Source organism: Poecilia reticulata, chromosome 16, assembly GCF_904066995.2.
Source record: "Poecilia reticulata chromosome 16, P_reticulata-male-v2, whole genome shotgun sequence".
Taxonomy (NCBI): Eukaryota; Metazoa; Chordata; class Actinopteri; order Cyprinodontiformes; family Poeciliidae; genus Poecilia; species Poecilia reticulata.
In genome coordinates, this window is record NC_088845.1 from 14,213,257 (window position 1) to 14,230,464 (window position 17,208).

General features: G+C 38.4%; 3 protein-coding genes across 5 annotated transcripts; 2 read left to right on the top strand and 1 right to left on the bottom strand.

Annotated features, from left to right (window-relative positions):
• Positions 1 to 87: 87 nt before the first annotated feature.
• isoc2 (isochorismatase domain containing 2) lies at positions 88 to 4,277 on the bottom strand. 2 transcript variants are annotated; one of them, XM_008431520.2, is made up of 7 exons: positions 4,138 to 4,277; positions 3,843 to 3,940; positions 3,129 to 3,253; positions 2,743 to 2,955; positions 2,514 to 2,584; positions 2,312 to 2,429; positions 88 to 240 (listed from the first exon to the last, which is right to left on the bottom strand). In XM_008431520.2, coding segments are annotated over exons 2-7 (594 nt in total). In that variant the 5' UTR covers positions 3,844 to 3,940; positions 4,138 to 4,277; the 3' UTR covers positions 88 to 174. The 2 variants fall into 2 exon arrangements, with proteins under 2 accessions (XP_008429742.1, XP_008429743.1); XM_008431521.1 differs by having other exon boundaries at positions 4,086 to 4,170.
• atg12 (ATG12 autophagy related 12 homolog (S. cerevisiae)) lies at positions 4,210 to 7,339 on the top strand. Its single transcript, XM_008431517.3, has 4 exons — positions 4,210 to 4,366; positions 5,514 to 5,650; positions 5,754 to 5,816; positions 7,208 to 7,339. Exons 1-4 carry the CDS (start codon positions 4,210 to 4,212, stop codon positions 7,265 to 7,267), a joined length of 417 nt encoding a protein of 138 aa, XP_008429739.1. The 3' UTR covers positions 7,268 to 7,339.
• An 83-nt stretch (positions 7,340 to 7,422) lies between these two features.
• Positions 7,423 to 16,784, top strand: LOC103478051 (germ cell-specific gene 1-like protein). Of its 2 annotated transcripts, none has more exons than XM_008431523.3 (7): positions 7,423 to 8,112; positions 9,601 to 10,561; positions 13,422 to 13,604; positions 13,722 to 13,769; positions 13,854 to 14,006; positions 14,975 to 15,086; positions 15,181 to 16,784. In XM_008431523.3, the coding sequence occupies exons 2-7, from the start codon at positions 10,366 to 10,368 to the stop codon at positions 15,551 to 15,553; spliced, it is 1,065 nt and encodes a 354-aa protein (XP_008429745.1). In that variant the 5' UTR covers positions 7,423 to 8,112; positions 9,601 to 10,365; the 3' UTR covers positions 15,554 to 16,784. The 2 variants fall into 2 exon arrangements, with proteins under 2 accessions (XP_008429745.1, XP_008429746.1); XM_008431524.3 differs by having other exon boundaries at positions 7,423 to 7,920.
• The last annotated feature ends 424 nt before the right edge of the window (positions 16,785 to 17,208 follow it).

Consider the following 17,208-nt stretch of genomic DNA (forward strand, 5'->3'; position numbering starts at 1 on the left):
TGAACTTTCCACCACACCAAGTCAACACATCACATATGTGGAGGTCGGGCAGAATGAGACAAGGACAAAAACCACAGGACAGAGGGGTTAAAGCAAAAGCAACGCTTTATTGAAGTCCCTGTGTTAAAAGGCAGAGGGTTGTACAGTGGAACGCAGCAACATGAGGTGATCTCTCTACAGAGCGCTGAAGAAGGCGAGGAGGCCGGTGTCAGGAGACGGCTGGGCCAGGAGCTTCTGGATCTGCCAACAAAGATCAACATTTGTTATTTGAACATAGTCATAAATAATCCAGCTTGTATATATATATATAAAAAATTGTCTAAAGAAATATTGAAACTGTTATTCTCTGGATATTGATTTTTCAGTTTTTAGTTTTTACGTATCAGGAGATCAAAGATCTCTCCATTACCAGGCTGTAAAATGACCATTAAGTGTAAAAAAAACCCCACCGTCCTCTTACTTATTAAGCAAAGATGAAGTAAATGTAGAAAAGCAGTGAGTGAAAACCTCAACTGCTTATTACATTTAGCAGCAGTCACTTGCAGGAGTTGTTTTCTATTGGATTTTTTTAGGGTTAATCTCTCACATTCTCAAGGAGGAATCTTTGGTCTCTTCCTGTTTATGTAACAGGAAGAGACATAAACAGGTTTCAATCATGCAAGTTTGATTGAAACTTGCATGACCCAGTTACAATCAAGCTTTAGCTGAAGGAGCGATGACCTCAGATTTGACTCCAGAATACATGGAGAGTTTATGGATGGAGAGTTTATGGATGACTCAATGACTGTCCAGGTCATGATGATATGGGCAAAATAAGCCCATATCATCATACCTCCACCACTGTGCTTATAAGTTGATATAAAGCTTTTGAGCTTATGTTCTGTGTTTGGATTTTTTTCGACATCCTCATTTTGGTCTCAGCTGACCCAAAAACATAGTTTCAGAACTCTTGTTGTTCAATGAGATGCAACTTTGCAAACCTCTTATTTAACAGTAAAGATGTTTTTTACCGGCAATCCTGCCAAGTAAGCCACTCTTTTTTTATCTTTACTGTCATAAACAATTAGCAAAAGTCTATAAGTGTGATGTGGAGCTCGTGGGTTTTTACAATCTTTATGCTCCAAATGGCTAAATATCTACCTTTTATAGATAGAGCTACAGAGGTTTTTTTTTTCTTTATGTGGCTTTTCCATTATAGTTTTGTTTTTGTCTGATATCTTTGGGATCTGTTGTGTGCTTTTTATGGACTCAAAGTTTGATTTAAATAACTTTGGATCCTAGTAAAGACCAAAGAAATCTTAATATGTCCTGATGAATAAAAGTCCAGAATTGAAACAATTTGCACTTTGTTCATATCGTGGCTTTATAAACTGAATTTAATATGAACTGGTGAGAACACATCTCATCATACATTCACTGACTTTCTATTGATCCTAATATCAGTTTTAGTTTTTTCTTGTTTAGGGTAGAGATCACTAATGAGCAGCTCCATAAACCATCCACTGTGGCTCTTAACTTTGGTCAAAAATGCTAAAGAATTAGTGTTTTACATGGTAAAGCTAATTTTTAAAATCCAGTTTTCGTGTAATATATGAAAGGATTTTCCATTAAGAATGACACTAGTAGTGTAAGGACGAACATTGTTTTCTGGCTGCAAAGTATGTGGGTCTTTTTTAAATTTTTAAAGTTTAGGCTCCCTTGAGAAATAAGGTCAGTTTCTTTTTGTGTAAAAGTTTGATGATTTTCTTTATCTTAAAACTTAAAAAATTTTGTTTTCTCATTAAAAAAAAAAACAACAAAAAAAACTTACTAAAGTAGATTTTGTTACAATAATCCAATTTGTTTCATGTAGCTTTTTTGGGGGGTCTAAACAAATTTTCTTTTGCTGGAAAAAAGACAAAAATGGCTCTCAAGGTTGTAAAAGGCTGCTGCCCCCAGTTTAGAGTTTTACATAGTTTAGCTTTGATTTGTTTATCTGCTCTTAACATTTACACACATTGAAAGCCATATAATCCTCCATTCAGTTTATTTTTGTGGATATCCTTCGGTCCAAACAAAAACTGAATTTTGTCCATTTTGGTGACTTCCTGAAATTAATCATTTAACTGACACGTCATTTTTTTTGTCCTGACATTTGATTTACACAGACCTAAAGTAGCTTTAGTGTTTTCACGCAAGTTTTTCTCTTTTTTTTTTATCCTTTATTCCTATTCTTTTGCATGCTGGATACGATTTCTTTGAATGAAGTTATACATTAATATCCAGCTGTTTGGCTTAAATGTGAAGCATGATGAGCAGATGTAATCAGGACCTCCTTAAAGTTGGGGTGCTTGGCGTCCTGAACGAGCTGCAGCAGGACGGCCTCTGTGGTGGTGAGGTAAGCCCCGCTTTGCTTCATTCGGGACAAAGCGAACAACCGATCCGTCTGGCTGCGGAGTGAAGCATAAGGATTAGACTAAATATTGTTTGCAAATACAGAATGCAAGTGGAAAAAAAGTTAAATCGACAGATACCTCCTGGAGGAAACGGCATCAGCCACAATATGGACCTCCATTCCCTTCTCAATAAGGTCATATGTAGTACACTGAGCAAAAGGTAAGGAGGGAAGAATTTTTAATACTTGAATCTAAAAATATAACTGGCATAATCATTCCTTTCAGGTAGGTTTCATCATTATCAACATTAACAATAAGCCTAACGTCCGTAGTCTAAATATGATGCACAAACAAAAATATTAATTACAGCAATGCAGGCATGTGCTTCTATTCCACACAGGATGGCTTGTTTAGGGTTCCCCAGAGTCTTTAGCTCCTTCTCCACTTCTTCTATCATCATAGTGAAAGAGGTCTTAGCATGAGCGGTCAGATCCCCTGCCCCCAGCTCCGGCACGGTGGGTCCCAGGCCTTTTGGGTACTGCTCTGTCAAGATGGTGGGGATGCCCAGAATACGACTGGCCTGCAGGAGCAGTTCAAGGTTAGAGGCGACACATGACTACAAATTAACAAAAAATAACAGCAATAACTCTTTGAAGAATTATGAATTAACAACAACGTTTAATTTCCCTTTGGGATCAATAAATTACTTTTGAATTTGAATTGAACTAAAATGAGTAGATGAGTATTAACGACCTGGAGGACCCGGGCTGCGTTGCTAACGATGTTGGTGAACTGGAAGATGTTTGGTCTGAACTTCTCCTGCATGTCACACAGCAAGAGGACAGCATCCTTGGTGGAGAGCCTTCCTACGTTTGCCACTGCAACAAAGACATCGCAAACTAAGAAATATAACATCTGGCAACAGCATCAGTTCACAACCAAACAAATGTCAGGGTATTTGTTGGAAGTGTACATGTTGAGGCAGCATGAAGTAGTGTATAGCTGTGAAATGAAAGGAAAATCGTTCAAAATGTTCATGTTTTAATTTTTCAGATAAAAATCTAATAAGCACTTGTATTTGGTCCCCCTGAGTTAATACTTTCTAGAAGCATCTGTGGCTCTAGTTGCAGCTGCAGCAACCCTTTTGGATTTCTATCAGTTTGTACATTCAGAGACTGACAGTTTTGCTCTGTTTATGTTCATAAGCAGAAATGTTCTCAGTCAGCTCTGAGAAAAGACTTATACCAAAATTAATGCAAGGTCGTAGTTCTTGTTCTACAAAGTAGCCACGTGTAGCTGTCTGCAAATATTGTTTTTAAAGAACTAAATACTATAGTTTTTAACTCAAATACTGTGTGTATAACTTTTGATTTTTTTTTTCAGTGCGTCATTGCATAACCAAAGAAAAGAAGCGACAAAAGAGCAGCTGTGATCCTAAAATGACTTATCAAAGGTAATGTGACTTACTGTTTCTGTCCTGATGTGAGCAGAATGAGTGGCAGGTTCAAGGGGACAGTAAAAACATTAACTACCAGGTTAAAGTATTATTTCCCCTGTGACGCGTCCTGAAGGGAAATATTTACAAATTAGTTGCAAGGAAAAGTGGAAGAAATTGAACGCTGAACATAAATAGCCGATAATGCTAACCGAAGAATGAAAAACGTCTGTAAAACAGACATGTAACATACAAATAAAATATCCGAAACTAACCACGATTATCGGGGAAATACACGGAACACCGAGACTCTACAATAAGCCCCACCTTTTCAAATAATAATGGCAAATAGAATTGCCTATTGCTCAGATTGACGTCTCTTTCAACCAATAGCAGGGAATGTTTTCTGCAACTAGGTTTGCTGAGCTGAGTGAAACCATAGTACAGAGTTGTCCGCTAAAGATGTCCGACAATGCTGAGTCTCCAACAGAAACACAGAAAGAAGAACTACATTCACCGTCAGAAAACTCCGCGACTAGTGAAGAGAAGAAAAAAAGTAAGAATGCCGAACAGATTTGACGCGAGTTACAAACAAGTGCTTATTTGTTTTTGATGTCTTGCTAATGCTAACGGAAGTGTTTTTCGAGTGGATGACGTAGATGATAATTGAAAGAAGTTTCAACCAATAGGAAGAATGCATTTATACTGTTCAGCCAATGAGCTGCGATATTTTAAACACGTGACAATTTTAGTTGAGGAGGAAAGCTAATGCTATTGCTAGTAAAGGCATAGCATTTAGTTCTCCATATTCTGTAAATATAACGTTGGATTTGTATTTCTTTGTATACTTCCAATGTAGTTTATGGCAGTTTATATGATCTTAATATTTCCTGTATGTACGTAATGTCATAATTTGTAAAATAAGATTAAAAACGTCCTGTTCTGGGTGGCTCCTCATCAATGTATTGAACACTGACATACTTTTCCTCATTCTTGTCAGCCCTTAACATAGGACTGACAATCCTGTATTTATGGTTGTCAGTTCTAAATACCTCTATAGCTGTCGTCGGCTGTGGTATTTATTTCCAATTACATAGTGATTGGTCTAATTTCAATCAATTTCGCAATGAAGTATTTAAAGGGGAAAAAAAGACATATATAGCAGTGGTGCCCAAAGTCGGACCTCGAGGGCCGTCATCCTGCATGTTTTAGTTCTCTCCCTGGTTTAACGCACCTGGATTCAATGATGGCTTATTAGAAGGCCTAAGAAGAACATTGACATGCTGAGAAGGTTGTTTCTACCACCAGAGAGAGAACAAAAACATGTAAGATGCCGGCCCTTGAGGACCGACCTTGGTCACCCCTGATAGTAGGGCTCTTGAGTGTCTGCAGCAGGGGTGGCCAAGTCCAGTCCTTGAGAGCTGACGTCCTGCAACTTTTAGATGCATCTCTGCTCCAACAACCCTGAATCAAATGGCTAAATTCATTCACCACCAGCCATTCAGCCCTGCAGAGACCTAGTAACAAACTGTTCTTTTCCTTCAGGTGTGTTGGAGAAGGGATGCAAGTTGACATCCACCCCTAAACATTACTGGCCTTGCAGGGGTGTTTCCTGCTTTTCCCCGTCATACGTTTCTCGTAAACACTGTGTTGCAACAGAAACTGGTTTCATTAGATGTTTTTTTTTCTTTCTACTTTTGCAGTTGATGTGCTGTTGAAGGCTGTGGGAGACACTCCTATAATGAAAACAAAGAAGTGGGCAGTGGACAGGGGGAGGACGGTACAGTCCCTCGCTCAGTTCATTTCTCGCTTCCTCAAACTTGATGCCAACGAACAACTGGTGAGGATGAACTTTCTATTTGGAAATATATTTGGAAAAATTTGTAAGAAATCGACTGCTTCTGCTCTGTGAAGTCCTCACTCAGGCTGTTTGCTTTTTTCAGTTCATTTATGTTCATCAGTCATTTGCACCATCGCCAGATCAGGAAGTGGGAGTCCTCTTTGATGTGAGTTTATAAACGCATATAATACATTATTGTGGTATTTTTAACGTTTAACTTTAAATATATTTTATTGAAACAGAATACATGCAGCTAATTTCTTTATTCTTTTTCTATAGAACATTACAATATATAAACAAACAGTACCTCAGCAGAAGGATTTTTATTTCTCCTGTTTATTTAAAGTGTTTGGTAATATTCTGATTTACAATTAGGATATTGTAGAAAATATTGCAATCATTGCAGAGTGGGATTCCAGAGAGAAAAAAATTAAAATAATTTATAGATGCAGTACTTTCTGATTTTTATTGGAGTTGCGGTCTGGCTGCAGGGAGGAAACTGTGACGGATTATTGTGGCCATTGTAGATCAGGAAAAAAAATTATGTAGCCATGAAGAAGTACATTTTTGCCAGAATTTCCATATTAACATATTTATAAGAAAATATATATATATATATATATATATATATATATATATATTTTCTGATGCCAAGTCACAAGTTTTCAAGAAATGATAGTTTTCCTTGAATAAAGACATAAATTAACTGTATTAAGACAAAGATATTCTCTGACGTTGTAAAGTCAGACATTTGTAAGGGTGAAATTAATGTCGTTTGGAAAAAATTGACTACTCTGATTATTTTTTTTGAATGTACAATGACCCTAATACTCTGTGGTAGAAAACTGAATAAAAGAGGCAAATAAATGAATAAATAAAAAATAGGTTTCAGCTTAAAAAAGAAATTACCCCCATAGACTTTTTAAAATATTTTAACATTTTTTATTTTTTATTTTACAAAGAATTTACACAACATACTTATACACATTTTTTTTTTTACTTTGCGTATTTTGCTGGAACTCTTTTCACTTTGACATTAATGGGGGTTTTTTTGTCAAAAAAGCAGCATTTTGTTGGTCATGGTTTATTTAATAAAAAGTAATAAAAAGTATAAAGCATCCAAGTGGGTGAAAGTTTTGTAGGCAGTGCTCATTTCCCTCTTTTGGCCCTTCAGTATCAGTACAATGACAGAATCCCACTTTTCTGAGTTGACCAGCAGAGGGCGCTTGAAGAGGGACACTTTATAGACCAAAGCTTAAAATCCTCAGCCGGTTCTTTCAGAAGGTGACAGGGAAGGAACAAAAACACAAAGGAGCATTGATTTCCCCTTTCAGCTGCTAAACGTGTTCTTTTTCTCTCAGATATTCAAATTCAAAAATACTTTATTACTCCCAAAGGGAAATTAAATGTTGTTGTAGCTCATTAATTCCGATTCTTCAAAGAGTTTTTGAAGATGGTGATTCTTTACATTTTCATTGACATACAGTTTTGTTATTTTTTTTTAATTCTCTGTCACTGATCTTATTTTGCATTTGTCTTTTCCTCTGTCTCTCCTAGTGCTTCGGCAGCGACGGGAAGCTAGTTCTGCATTATTGTAAATCTCAAGCATGGGGTTAACTTCTTCTTTCGATATTTACTGTCTTTCATTTTGTATGTAAATACACTGTAAATAAATAATTGTAAACATTTTTCTACGGCCTAGTTTCTGTTTTCTTCCAACAGAAGTAAATGCTGATTATTTTCATTCGGTTTGGGACATATTCAGAAAGATTAAAAAAGCTTAAGTCTGGACTGTTTACTGCAGGTGTTTATAACAAATGTTCAAGTCAACGGTGCTTTAATTAGTCACTGGGTTTAGGGGGTAAATCATCTTAATTATTTTCCCTAGTAAAGTCATTTGCAAACTGCTTTCTGTAGTTACTTAGGTCATCCTTCAAACAAAAAAAAATCAAGTGAAGGAATCTGTAAGATGGCAAACACTTTCTCACAGTGCTGTAACTCAGAAACTCAGGCTGGTGATTAAGTTGTGACAGACGTTTAGAAAGGAAGCACCTCTGAAATTAGACCAACATGAAGAGAGGAGGCACCACAGCAACAGATGGATGCGGCGGGATTATGCAAGTCAGGATGCGTATGTGGCATAAACTCCAGAGAAAGGGAGTAGATTGGTGATTGGCGTGGAGGCAGATGCGCTGTCTCTCCATCGGCTCACATCTACGTCCATCCGCTGGACCGGAGGCTTCACAGGAGAGGAGAGTGGAGCCGGGGAGGTAAGCAACAGCGAGGGTCAGTAACTGAGGCGATAGATGAAGAGTGTTACAGAGGCAGTTCACCATGGAGGATTTAAGTTTAAGTTCCTAAGGAGCTTTTTGATCAAGAAATCTTTAACAAGAAGAGTCCAAGAAGTGACGGATTAAGTTTTTTCTTTTTTTTTTTATATCAAGAAGCAAAAACGATTTTGGGTAGGTACATTTAACATTAGAAAAATATGTACTAAATCATTAAGAAATTACTGTTATAGACTTTTTGTTTTTGAGGGAGGAGGAGCATCTTAAAGCATTCTAAAAAAAAAAAAAAAGAAGTTACACCTATTGGTAGATTTCTCATAATTCCTCAAATTGTATTCAGTTATAAATGCAAATATAAATTTAATGATGTCTTATCAAGACAAGAAGCCATGTCTATTTATTTTTCTCACCAATCTTAAGATGAATGATTTAAAATTATTCACTTTAAATGGTAGACATAAAGCTAGAAATAAACCACTTGAATGCTTGATTTTAATAAAAATTACTTTATAGAGACAAAAAAGAATAAACTTCTTTTTTTTGTACACAAAAGATTTGCTCTTAGGATTTAAGCTGTTACCAATCATAAGCTCATGTCTTCATTCAGTCAAGCCACTAAAAAAAAGCATCACCTGCACCTCCTGTAGTTTGTCAGCTGTGCTAGTGAAGGAGAGGCCAAGCCCAGTCCTCAGTAACTACTATCCTGCAACTTTCAAATGGACCCTTGCTTCAGCACACATGAATCAAATGGGTTCAACTCTGCAGAGACCTGATGACAAATCATTTATTACATTTTGGTGTGTTGGAGCAGGGAAAAGTTTCAGCAAAGCAGCTCTTGAGGCCTGAACTTGGCCACCCCAGTCATTGTATATTACTTAATTTTTAAATAGCCTCTTACCAGTTGGACAGGTACTAATATTGCTGAAACATTTTCACATTTTGCTGCAAACCTTTGTATATTTTGTTGGGATCTTAAGTGAAAAACCCAGAGTAGTGCTAAATTGTGAAATGGACCGTGCATTGGGGTTCAAAGCTTCTTACATATAAAAAATTGAAAAGTGTGACGCACTATGCTCACGAGTCAATTGGTAGGACCATACTTGTAGCTACAAGTATTTTCTGGTAGATCTCTACATGCTCTGCACTCCTAGAGATGAAAATCGTAACCTGCTACTCTGCAGAATATCTCATGCTAGGTTGGATCTCAAGCATCTGTGAACAGATATTTAGAATCTTGTCCCAGAATTTTAGCTTGTCAGCAATGGCTGTCAGAGTAAATATGCATTTCAAATTTTATTCATAAATAATTTTGAATGATATATAATGTTTTCCTTTCATAATTAGGCACAATTATTACATAAAATCCCAATAAGACATATAAAAGCTGTGTTATGTGATGAAGCTGTGACGAATATAAACACTTCTGCAAGGCACAATAAATGTTTTAAAGTACTTAAAAGGCTTGTGTAACATTTATTGAAGCAGTGTTTTATTTTAGCTGAGCACAGCAGAACTACAACTGCTGCAATAAAGCATTAGTAGCTGCTAAGTGTCCCCACTGCACATCTTGGACTGTGTTTCAGCCAATGAAATAGTCTTGATTAACGGTGCTAAATTTAATTAATTATTTTTTTGTTTGTTTACCGTTTTCTTTCCTTTCAGGGGCCGTGGACTGACAGAGAGGCCCTGCTAGAGAGACAACATGGTCACACTAAAATACAACTAACACAGAGAGATTAAAGCAGATTTCCCAAGATTATCTTGAGGGGGAAAAAAGGCGTTTAAATCTGTGTCTCATCCATAGAGTCACAAAAAAGAAATATTTTGTAATGTGCCCTGGTGTCTAGTCCTAAAATTTCAGCTGGAGCCACCTTAGGAGGCATAATGATATTATTGACAGTCAAGTCACTTCATAAAATCTTCCCATAAACAAGTAAAGGAGTTGTTTTTTTTTTTCTTTTGAGCTGAAAGAGCATTCATCAAGGATAAATGTTGCCATATGTTGTTAATGTTTCTTGACAGATAAAGAAGCCTACTTAGCTTGCAGAATGTATTATATAACACTAAAGTCCCCTTTGCCTTTCTGATGCTGCCCAGTCACTGATCTAATACCACCTCAGACAGAAGTTAAGGTCAGGGGATTTCTGGACACTTCAGTTCCCAAGAAGACCAGTAAAAACTTGCTCTTTCTTTACATATGAATCAGCCTCAGAGTATCTTATTCTGCTGCCGACTCCTTTTTGAAATCACAGATGTTGCCATCTAGCTCTGCTTGCTGTGTTTGTTCATCTGTCAGGTCAGATAAAGCATCGGCCCCGACCTGTCCGATCTGTTACTGCCCCTCTCCTACTTGCCTTTAATTCCTCTGTGTTGTGTCCACCTTTTGCTGTCCCATCTCCCCCTGCCTCCCTCCTCCGTCTCGTGGCCATGCTCGAGCGTCTGTCCCGCCGCTCTCGATCCATGCTTTCCCTGACGTTAACCTCTTTGGCTCTGGCCCTGTCCATCCTGGCTCTCTGCACCTCCTACTGGTGTGAGGGCACCCACAAGGTGGTCAAGCCTCTCTGCCTGTCGCCTGTCAAAATGAAGAACTGTGGTCAGAACAACAGTGAGCCTTACACAACAGGTAATAGATGCTGCACATATTGTTTTATTGTGTTATTAAATGTAATGTGTGTTGCAGCTTTCATTGATATTATAGGAATGCAGGCAGTTTCTAACAGATATTTAAGCAAAAAAAACTTTGTGACAGTTTTACATCATTTTCCTACTTTAACACAAAAGCAACAAAAACAGATGTATTAAATTATCCACTAACATTTCATGAATCCTTTAATTTATTTTCTAGTCCATAAAACACTTCACATTTATGTTTAAATGTTTAAAGGGAATCCATTATGCAAAATTGTTTTTTTTCTTTTTTTTTTTACTTCTATTTGGGTCTCAACTGCTTCTAAAAACAGCCCAAGCATAAGAAAGAAAAAAAGAAATCCATTCAGCTGTTTTCTGGCAATAAGTTAATGTTTTTTGGTGTCTGGAAAATGAGCTGTTTCAAAAACCTCCCGTCACCTAGCAACCAAAGCCGCTCCAGCATGTTTGGTCAGCTGGTTTTACCTCTGTGTGTGCTGCTGGAAAAGACACATGTTCTGCTGTTGACTTACCATTCAGAAGCTTGCTGCATTCTTGTTGGTTGCGCAGGAGGCTCTACTTTTGCTTTTCAAAGATGTACTGTTGTATTGTTGCACATCTGTTTGCAGCCATTTTCACGTGTGAGCATAATCGTTGAGTTGGGGTGGGGGGCGTGGCCAGCAGCAATCTATTTGGATTTAAAGTGACAGATGTTCCTTTCAGAACGAGCTGATCTGAAAGGAGCTCAAAACGGACAGAACTGACCAGAATCTAATCTCATTAGCTAAAAATGATTTTGTGCAAAATGTAATGAACTTTTGTGTAGCTCAACCTATCCCAAAACACACAATCAAACATAGATCAATAAATACAGGAATAGACTGATTAAACACAGGTTGTATTGGTAACAAATTTCATACTAAGTATATAATTAAATTTTGACTTTATGACTTATTGTTTGCTCAAAATATCATTCATCCATGTATCAATCCATCTTTTTATTGTTCCCATTACTGAACACTTTGAGATTTTGCAATGTGAAGTGCATTGCAAATGAAAGTATATATATATATATTTTTTTTTATGTCTCTTCAGTCATGATTCAAATTCAATGAAAAAGCTTCAAGAAAGTACAGTTCATGTTTGAGTATCTGTGTTAAATGAGATCCTCCGAAAGCTTTTCATAAATGCCTGACCCGGAGTTATTCACCAAAAACCCTCATCTTGAATTTCAGATCAGCTTATTGAGTGGTGATGAACTTTTGATGAATCTGTCTGTCTTTAAACCACCTCTGCGTAACAAGCTGTACCTCGAAATAATCCGGATAGATCATCGGTCCTGTACAGACAGTGATTTTTCTCGTTTTAATCTCTTTTGTCAGAAGGTGAGTTCCAGGGCGGGGTTAATTGGGATTTAGTAAAAGTCTTCGGGTTGTGATGACGCTTTCTAAACATTTACTTGTCCACTGAGGGCACGATGATGCCGCCTGCTCTCAGTGGTTTGTGTTAAGCTTGATCCACAATGAGATTACTTTGATCACTACTTGTTTTATTTGTGTAGAGAGATCTGCCTTTATTGACGCACACCGTTATGAAAACCTCTTCAGAAAAGGCACATGGCGCAATGAAGTACGAGTTAACAGGGATGCATGTGACTGCGTTGTTCATGTGGATGCTTGGATAAGTTACAGTTGTTATGTCTTTAGGTGTTTCTGTGTTGTTTGGACAGAGTTATTGGGAGGGTTTTCATGGGACTTTGGTTGTTGTTGTAGATCTTGAGATGCCTTGTATCCCTGTCCCTTGAGGTATTTTTGGGTACCAAAGACTGTTTTGAAAGCTAGCTGGATGTGCAATATGAGCATGCTGTGTCCTCATCCCCATCAGAAGGTCGAATTTGTTCCTGATTCAAGGTGGACTCCACCAAACTGCCCCTCGTTACCAATCCTCTATGGTAACGAGGGGCCTTCTTTGAGCGGAGGACTTCGTTTGAAAACTTTGGAGTCTTGCCTTTGCTTCTAGCAGATTATTTGTTGGTTCTTCAGGCCATGTCCTTCAATGTGGACTGGAGTGGTTCACGAAAAAGTACAAAGTTATCTCAGTCAGAAGTCATGGTTCTTAGCTACAAACACGTGAACCTCTTTCTCTGAATTGTGGTCTCTGCCTTAAGCGAAAGAGTTCAAGTCCCTTGGTGCCACAAATAAATAACACAACATAACATCACATTACAATATAACAAATATAAGCAGATGAAAAACTTTTGCAAATCAAATTTGTTTAATATGAAACTTATACTCAAAGTAGGATGTAATAATAAATGTCAGAACAGTGTAAACTATTTGCAGTTTATAGGTGTTTACTGTTCTTGTTCTATCTCCAAATGTCCCAGAAGGCTCAGCAGAGAGAAAATAACATTCAATGCTCATGTATAAACAAGAAGTCTCACTTTAACATAAAGTATAGGTGTGTCTGATTTTTGCTTGTTCTTCATTCAGTGAAGGTACTCGGAGTGGGCAGAGTATCCAGACATTTTATTCAAGAGTATCGATACTTCGTAATCATTTTACTTAAGTAAAAGTAAAATATGCAGTAAAGCTGTAAAACTTCAGTAAAATCTGTTGTTGCTCGATTTTTTTTTAAGTGTTGCTGAGGAATGAATGTTTTGACTTTTTTAGCATGACAGTTTTTCTCCATTAGTTTGCTGTTTATGTGTCCAAATGTAGAGTATGGTCAAGATAATATGACCTTTATTTTACCATGCTGCACCTAAAAGATTAGGAAGATAGATTCTTTATGAGGTGCAAATGCTAACAAGGTGGAAAAGTAAACCTAAAAAGCTTAATTTGTCTCCTGTCACACAGAGAGCCCCACACAAAACCCTTTCAACCGCACATTGTCTCCGGCCAGAAGAGATGAGCTGGACAAGATCAGACAAAGACAACTGGCCAATGCTGTACACTACATCTGGGAGACAGGGGAGGACAAGTTTGCCTTCAGATATTTCCACACAGGCTTCTGGGAAAGCTGTGAAAAGCAGAATGATGGTGAGACCAAGACGCACATTTTGGCCAAGTCATATTAGCTCATCTTGTAGAGTGAAGCTGGTGTGTTAGCTGTTAAAGATCTTTATGATCATCTAAGTCTGCACATGCTGTCGGCAGGAGAGGTGTGTCGCAGCTTTATCGACTTAACTCCAGGCGAAACACAAGGTGAGCGGTGTTATAGAAATTTATTTCATGCAATATATGCCGTTTCATCTAATACTTCTTTACATTTGTTCCCACATGTTGCAGGTGTGCTTTGGCTGTCGGTTATTTCTGAGTTTACATATATCGGCCTGCTGGGGATGGGCTTCTTACTGATGTGCCTGGAAGTCATGTGCTCCCACAAAGAGATGCACGCACTAAAAATCAATGCCTTCGCAGCTATTTGTACTGTGCTATCAGGTGGGGGTGCAGCTTGGATTACAGCGCCAACCTCAAGTGTTGGACCCTGGTAAAGATGTGGAAACAGTCTTGAAATAAATTCCTCTTTTGCCGCAGGAAGATAATCTCACACTGAAATTTTCAGAGAAGTGCAACACTTGAGGAGGAAGGAAGTAAAAGAATCTGCAAAACTCCACTTTAGAAAATCACTGCCATCTTAGGGTCGCCAATCTGCTTAACCACTGGACACTACTTACGTGCCAACTTGATTATTTAGGACACATAACAGGGAAAAGCCTCTATTATCACACTATCACAATTTTAGTTTGATAAAAGCTACTGAGCTAGTGCAACGGGCTTTGATCAAATGAGAGTAAAACCGCTGTCACATTGATTCATATTTGCCATGTAAGGCCTACTGGAGACAGGAAATTTGTTTACCATCAAAAGTTGTGTCACTTTGAGATGTGGGTTTTGTCACTTTTGTTGGATTAGAGACGTTGGTCGTTTGGGATTAAGAGCGTAGACTTTACAGTGTTCTTCTGTGTCTGGATGGGATACTATACTTTGGTCATGATGTCACTGTTTTGTTGAACTTCAGGCCACTTGGAGGTGACATTTTAACGCTATAGAAATGCTCCAAAGTGCTCAAGTAATTATTAGCTCAATCAGTTGCAAAGTGGGTCAAGCTTTAGCTTTGCTTAAATTTTTCATGCTCTGCCACGCGAAGAAGGTGAGAGTTATTAACGTGTCGTTGCTGCAATATTTCAGTTGCAGCTGCTTTATCTGATGATCCTTCAGCAGTGGCATACATGTACAATAGAGTACCACAAAGTTAACAATGAAATCACTGCCTGAATTCAGTGAGAGGTTGTGTTACTGCAGTTAAACATGAATTTATTTGGAGGCTTTTTGCACACCTTTTCCCTGGGCACTGTAGTGTTTGAACGGCAGTCCTAGTTTTTCATTTTGGTTTGCTTCCTGCGTAGGTCTTCTTGGGATGGTAGCACATATGATGTTCACCACAGTATTTCAGATGACAGTCATCGTGGGCCCTAAAGACTGGAGGCCTCAGTCCTGGGATTACGGCTGGTCGTTTGCGTATGTTGCTGCTAATCAAAAACAGAATTCAAACTCAAAGTTATATACGTGCTCTAAAGTTTTTGGTCGCTTATCTTTGAATCGTATTTTTCAGTCTTGCCTGGGTATCCTTTAGCTGCTGCATGGGGGCTGCTGTCGTCACACTCAACTCCTACACCAAGACCATCATTGAGATCCGCCGCAGGCAAAGACTCCGCTTGGACGAAGCAAGAGCCGCTGCTCGGGCCCCGTCGTACGACGAGGTGGTTCCAGGAGGAGGGCTGTACTCCGTCAGCGGCCTGCTGCACTGTCCGGATGGGATGATCGACGTGGCATGGGCCCCGAATGGCAGCGTGGTCGGAGTGGGAAATGGGGACGTGCCGACACTGGTTTTAGTGGGAGGCTGTGGCCCGGAGGGGTGTGAGGACTGCGAGCGTGAGAGGGACCAGATGGGCGTGGCCTTGGATCGGATTGATTCACCTTGTTAAGGAGGGCCAGCTATTCACATAAACTGAAAGGGGGAAAAAAAAAAAGAAATGAAAAATAAAACACTGCATTGTTGCAGTGATCAGAGATGCTGGTTTGCTTTGACTTTTGATTCCTTGGAACACATTTATGAGTGTTCCAATGAAATTGCTAAACAGAAGTGGAAAGTGGGTGTTGAATCGAGTCACCAGCTGATTTAAAATGGAGGCTCCTTGCATTATGACTTGCACTGAGAGAAACATCCAACCTTCACTCTGCATCAGCCTGTGATGTCTGCTGTGTGACTGCAAGTAGCAACTGACTGCTTGTTACCAAGATTCAGTTATATTTGGAGTTTGAAAAGGTCTATCGTTGCAGTAGACCGCTCCCAGTTCTTAAGTTTTGACACAAAGATGCTTAATAAGATGGTTAATAAACAAAGAAAAGATGCTGCAATAGAGGCAGCAGCTGACAAAAGGAAGCAGTGGAAAATGATTCCACCATAAATATCCCATTTTAATTGTATTAAGTTATTGTTTCTTCATATTCAAAAAAAGACTTAAGTGGGTCTCACAGGCTGTAAATGACGCCCACTCAGTTAACTCATATCAAGACGTGAAGACTTTGAAGCATGCACCGCATGCAAATCTGCATGTTATGTGTTTCTGTGCCTGATGATAGCAAAGCAAATGTATGTTTCTACATGTAAAAATGCTCAAATGTTTACCTTACTTTATTGGTTACAATGGACACCCATCCATTCGCAGCTCAGTGTTGGCAAATTCACATATTCGCAAATATTTTGTGGAATGTGACTCAAAATTATTAGTGGAATTAACTTTTTGCTGCGTAATATTAAAGATATTAAAAAACAGAGATTGGGAAGATAAAACACCTAGGCACAGTACCACCTGACACTACTGGATGATGTTTGCAAAGTAGTCAATCCTTGTCGCTGATTGGCTGAACTCCTAAGAGCGGAAACATGGAATACTGAAAATATTTGTTTTTGTGAACGTGCCAAGATTGTTCTGACTGTGTGCTTTAATGCATATTTTGGAATATTTGGAGTTTGAACAATTAAAATACGCGATTATAAGCATTTTAGAGAGGAACTCAAATATTTGCAGATTTAGGTGATTTTGGCACCAGCGGTCCGCTACATACCTTAAAGTCAGCAATTTATGTCACACTTTTGTCTCAACAGTATATAGAATATTTTACATTCTATATATATAAACTTGATTCTTGTTTTCTCGGCGTCTGCTTTATCTGATGACAAACGTATGTTAAATGATGAACCTTCAACCAAAAGAGCCACCAAATACAGTTTTTGTGTGAAGATGAGCAGACAGATCCACAGAGATAAAATGATTACAGAGATTTTGGGAAAAGTCTGCTCTCATGTTGAACAGAAGATTATGTGTAAACCATTAATCCTGAGTTGGACGGAGCAGAGAAGAGACATGCCGAGGGGACAGAGAGGAGCCAGTTGTTGGGGGTCAGAATGAAAGTTGGAAAGAAATTCTGTCAGACTCTTCAAAAAGAGACCGACTGCATGCACTCTGGTCCCAGCTTCACCGTAACGTCAAATAAATCCAGGTTTTACACACGTGCTTGCAAAACTTACTGAGTTTAACAAAAGATTATGTAGGCATTAATTCACAGAGCTAGATAA

What these genes read in the sequence shown, in the direction of transcription:
- isoc2 (XM_008431520.2), bottom strand. An exon ending in GATGCCGTTTCCTCCAGGAG is followed by an intron (nt 2,430 to 2,513) that starts GTATCTGTCGAT and finishes TTCACTCCGCAG; the next exon opens with CCAGACGGATCGGTTGTTCG. An exon ending in AGCACCCCAACTTTAAGGAG is followed by an intron (nt 241 to 2,311) that starts GTCCTGATTACA and finishes CTTTGTTGGCAG; the next exon opens with ATCCAGAAGCTCCTGGCCCA.
- atg12 (XM_008431517.3), top strand. Translation starts at nt 4,210, where the DNA reads ATGTTTTCTGCAACTAGGTTTGCTGAGCTGAGTGAAACCATAGTACAG. An exon ending in TAGTGAAGAGAAGAAAAAAA is followed by an intron (nt 4,367 to 5,513) that starts GTAAGAATGCCG and finishes CTACTTTTGCAG; the next exon opens with TTGATGTGCTGTTGAAGGCT. An exon ending in TTGATGCCAACGAACAACTG is followed by an intron (nt 5,651 to 5,753) that starts GTGAGGATGAAC and finishes TGCTTTTTTCAG; the next exon opens with TTCATTTATGTTCATCAGTC.
- LOC103478051 (XM_008431523.3), top strand. Translation starts at nt 10,366, where the DNA reads ATGCTCGAGCGTCTGTCCCGCCGCTCTCGATCCATGCTTTCCCTGACG. An exon ending in CAGTGAGCCTTACACAACAG is followed by an intron (nt 10,562 to 13,421) that starts GTAATAGATGCT and finishes CCTGTCACACAG; the next exon opens with AGAGCCCCACACAAAACCCT. An exon ending in CTGTGAAAAGCAGAATGATG is followed by an intron (nt 13,605 to 13,721) that starts GTGAGACCAAGA and finishes TGCTGTCGGCAG; the next exon opens with GAGAGGTGTGTCGCAGCTTT.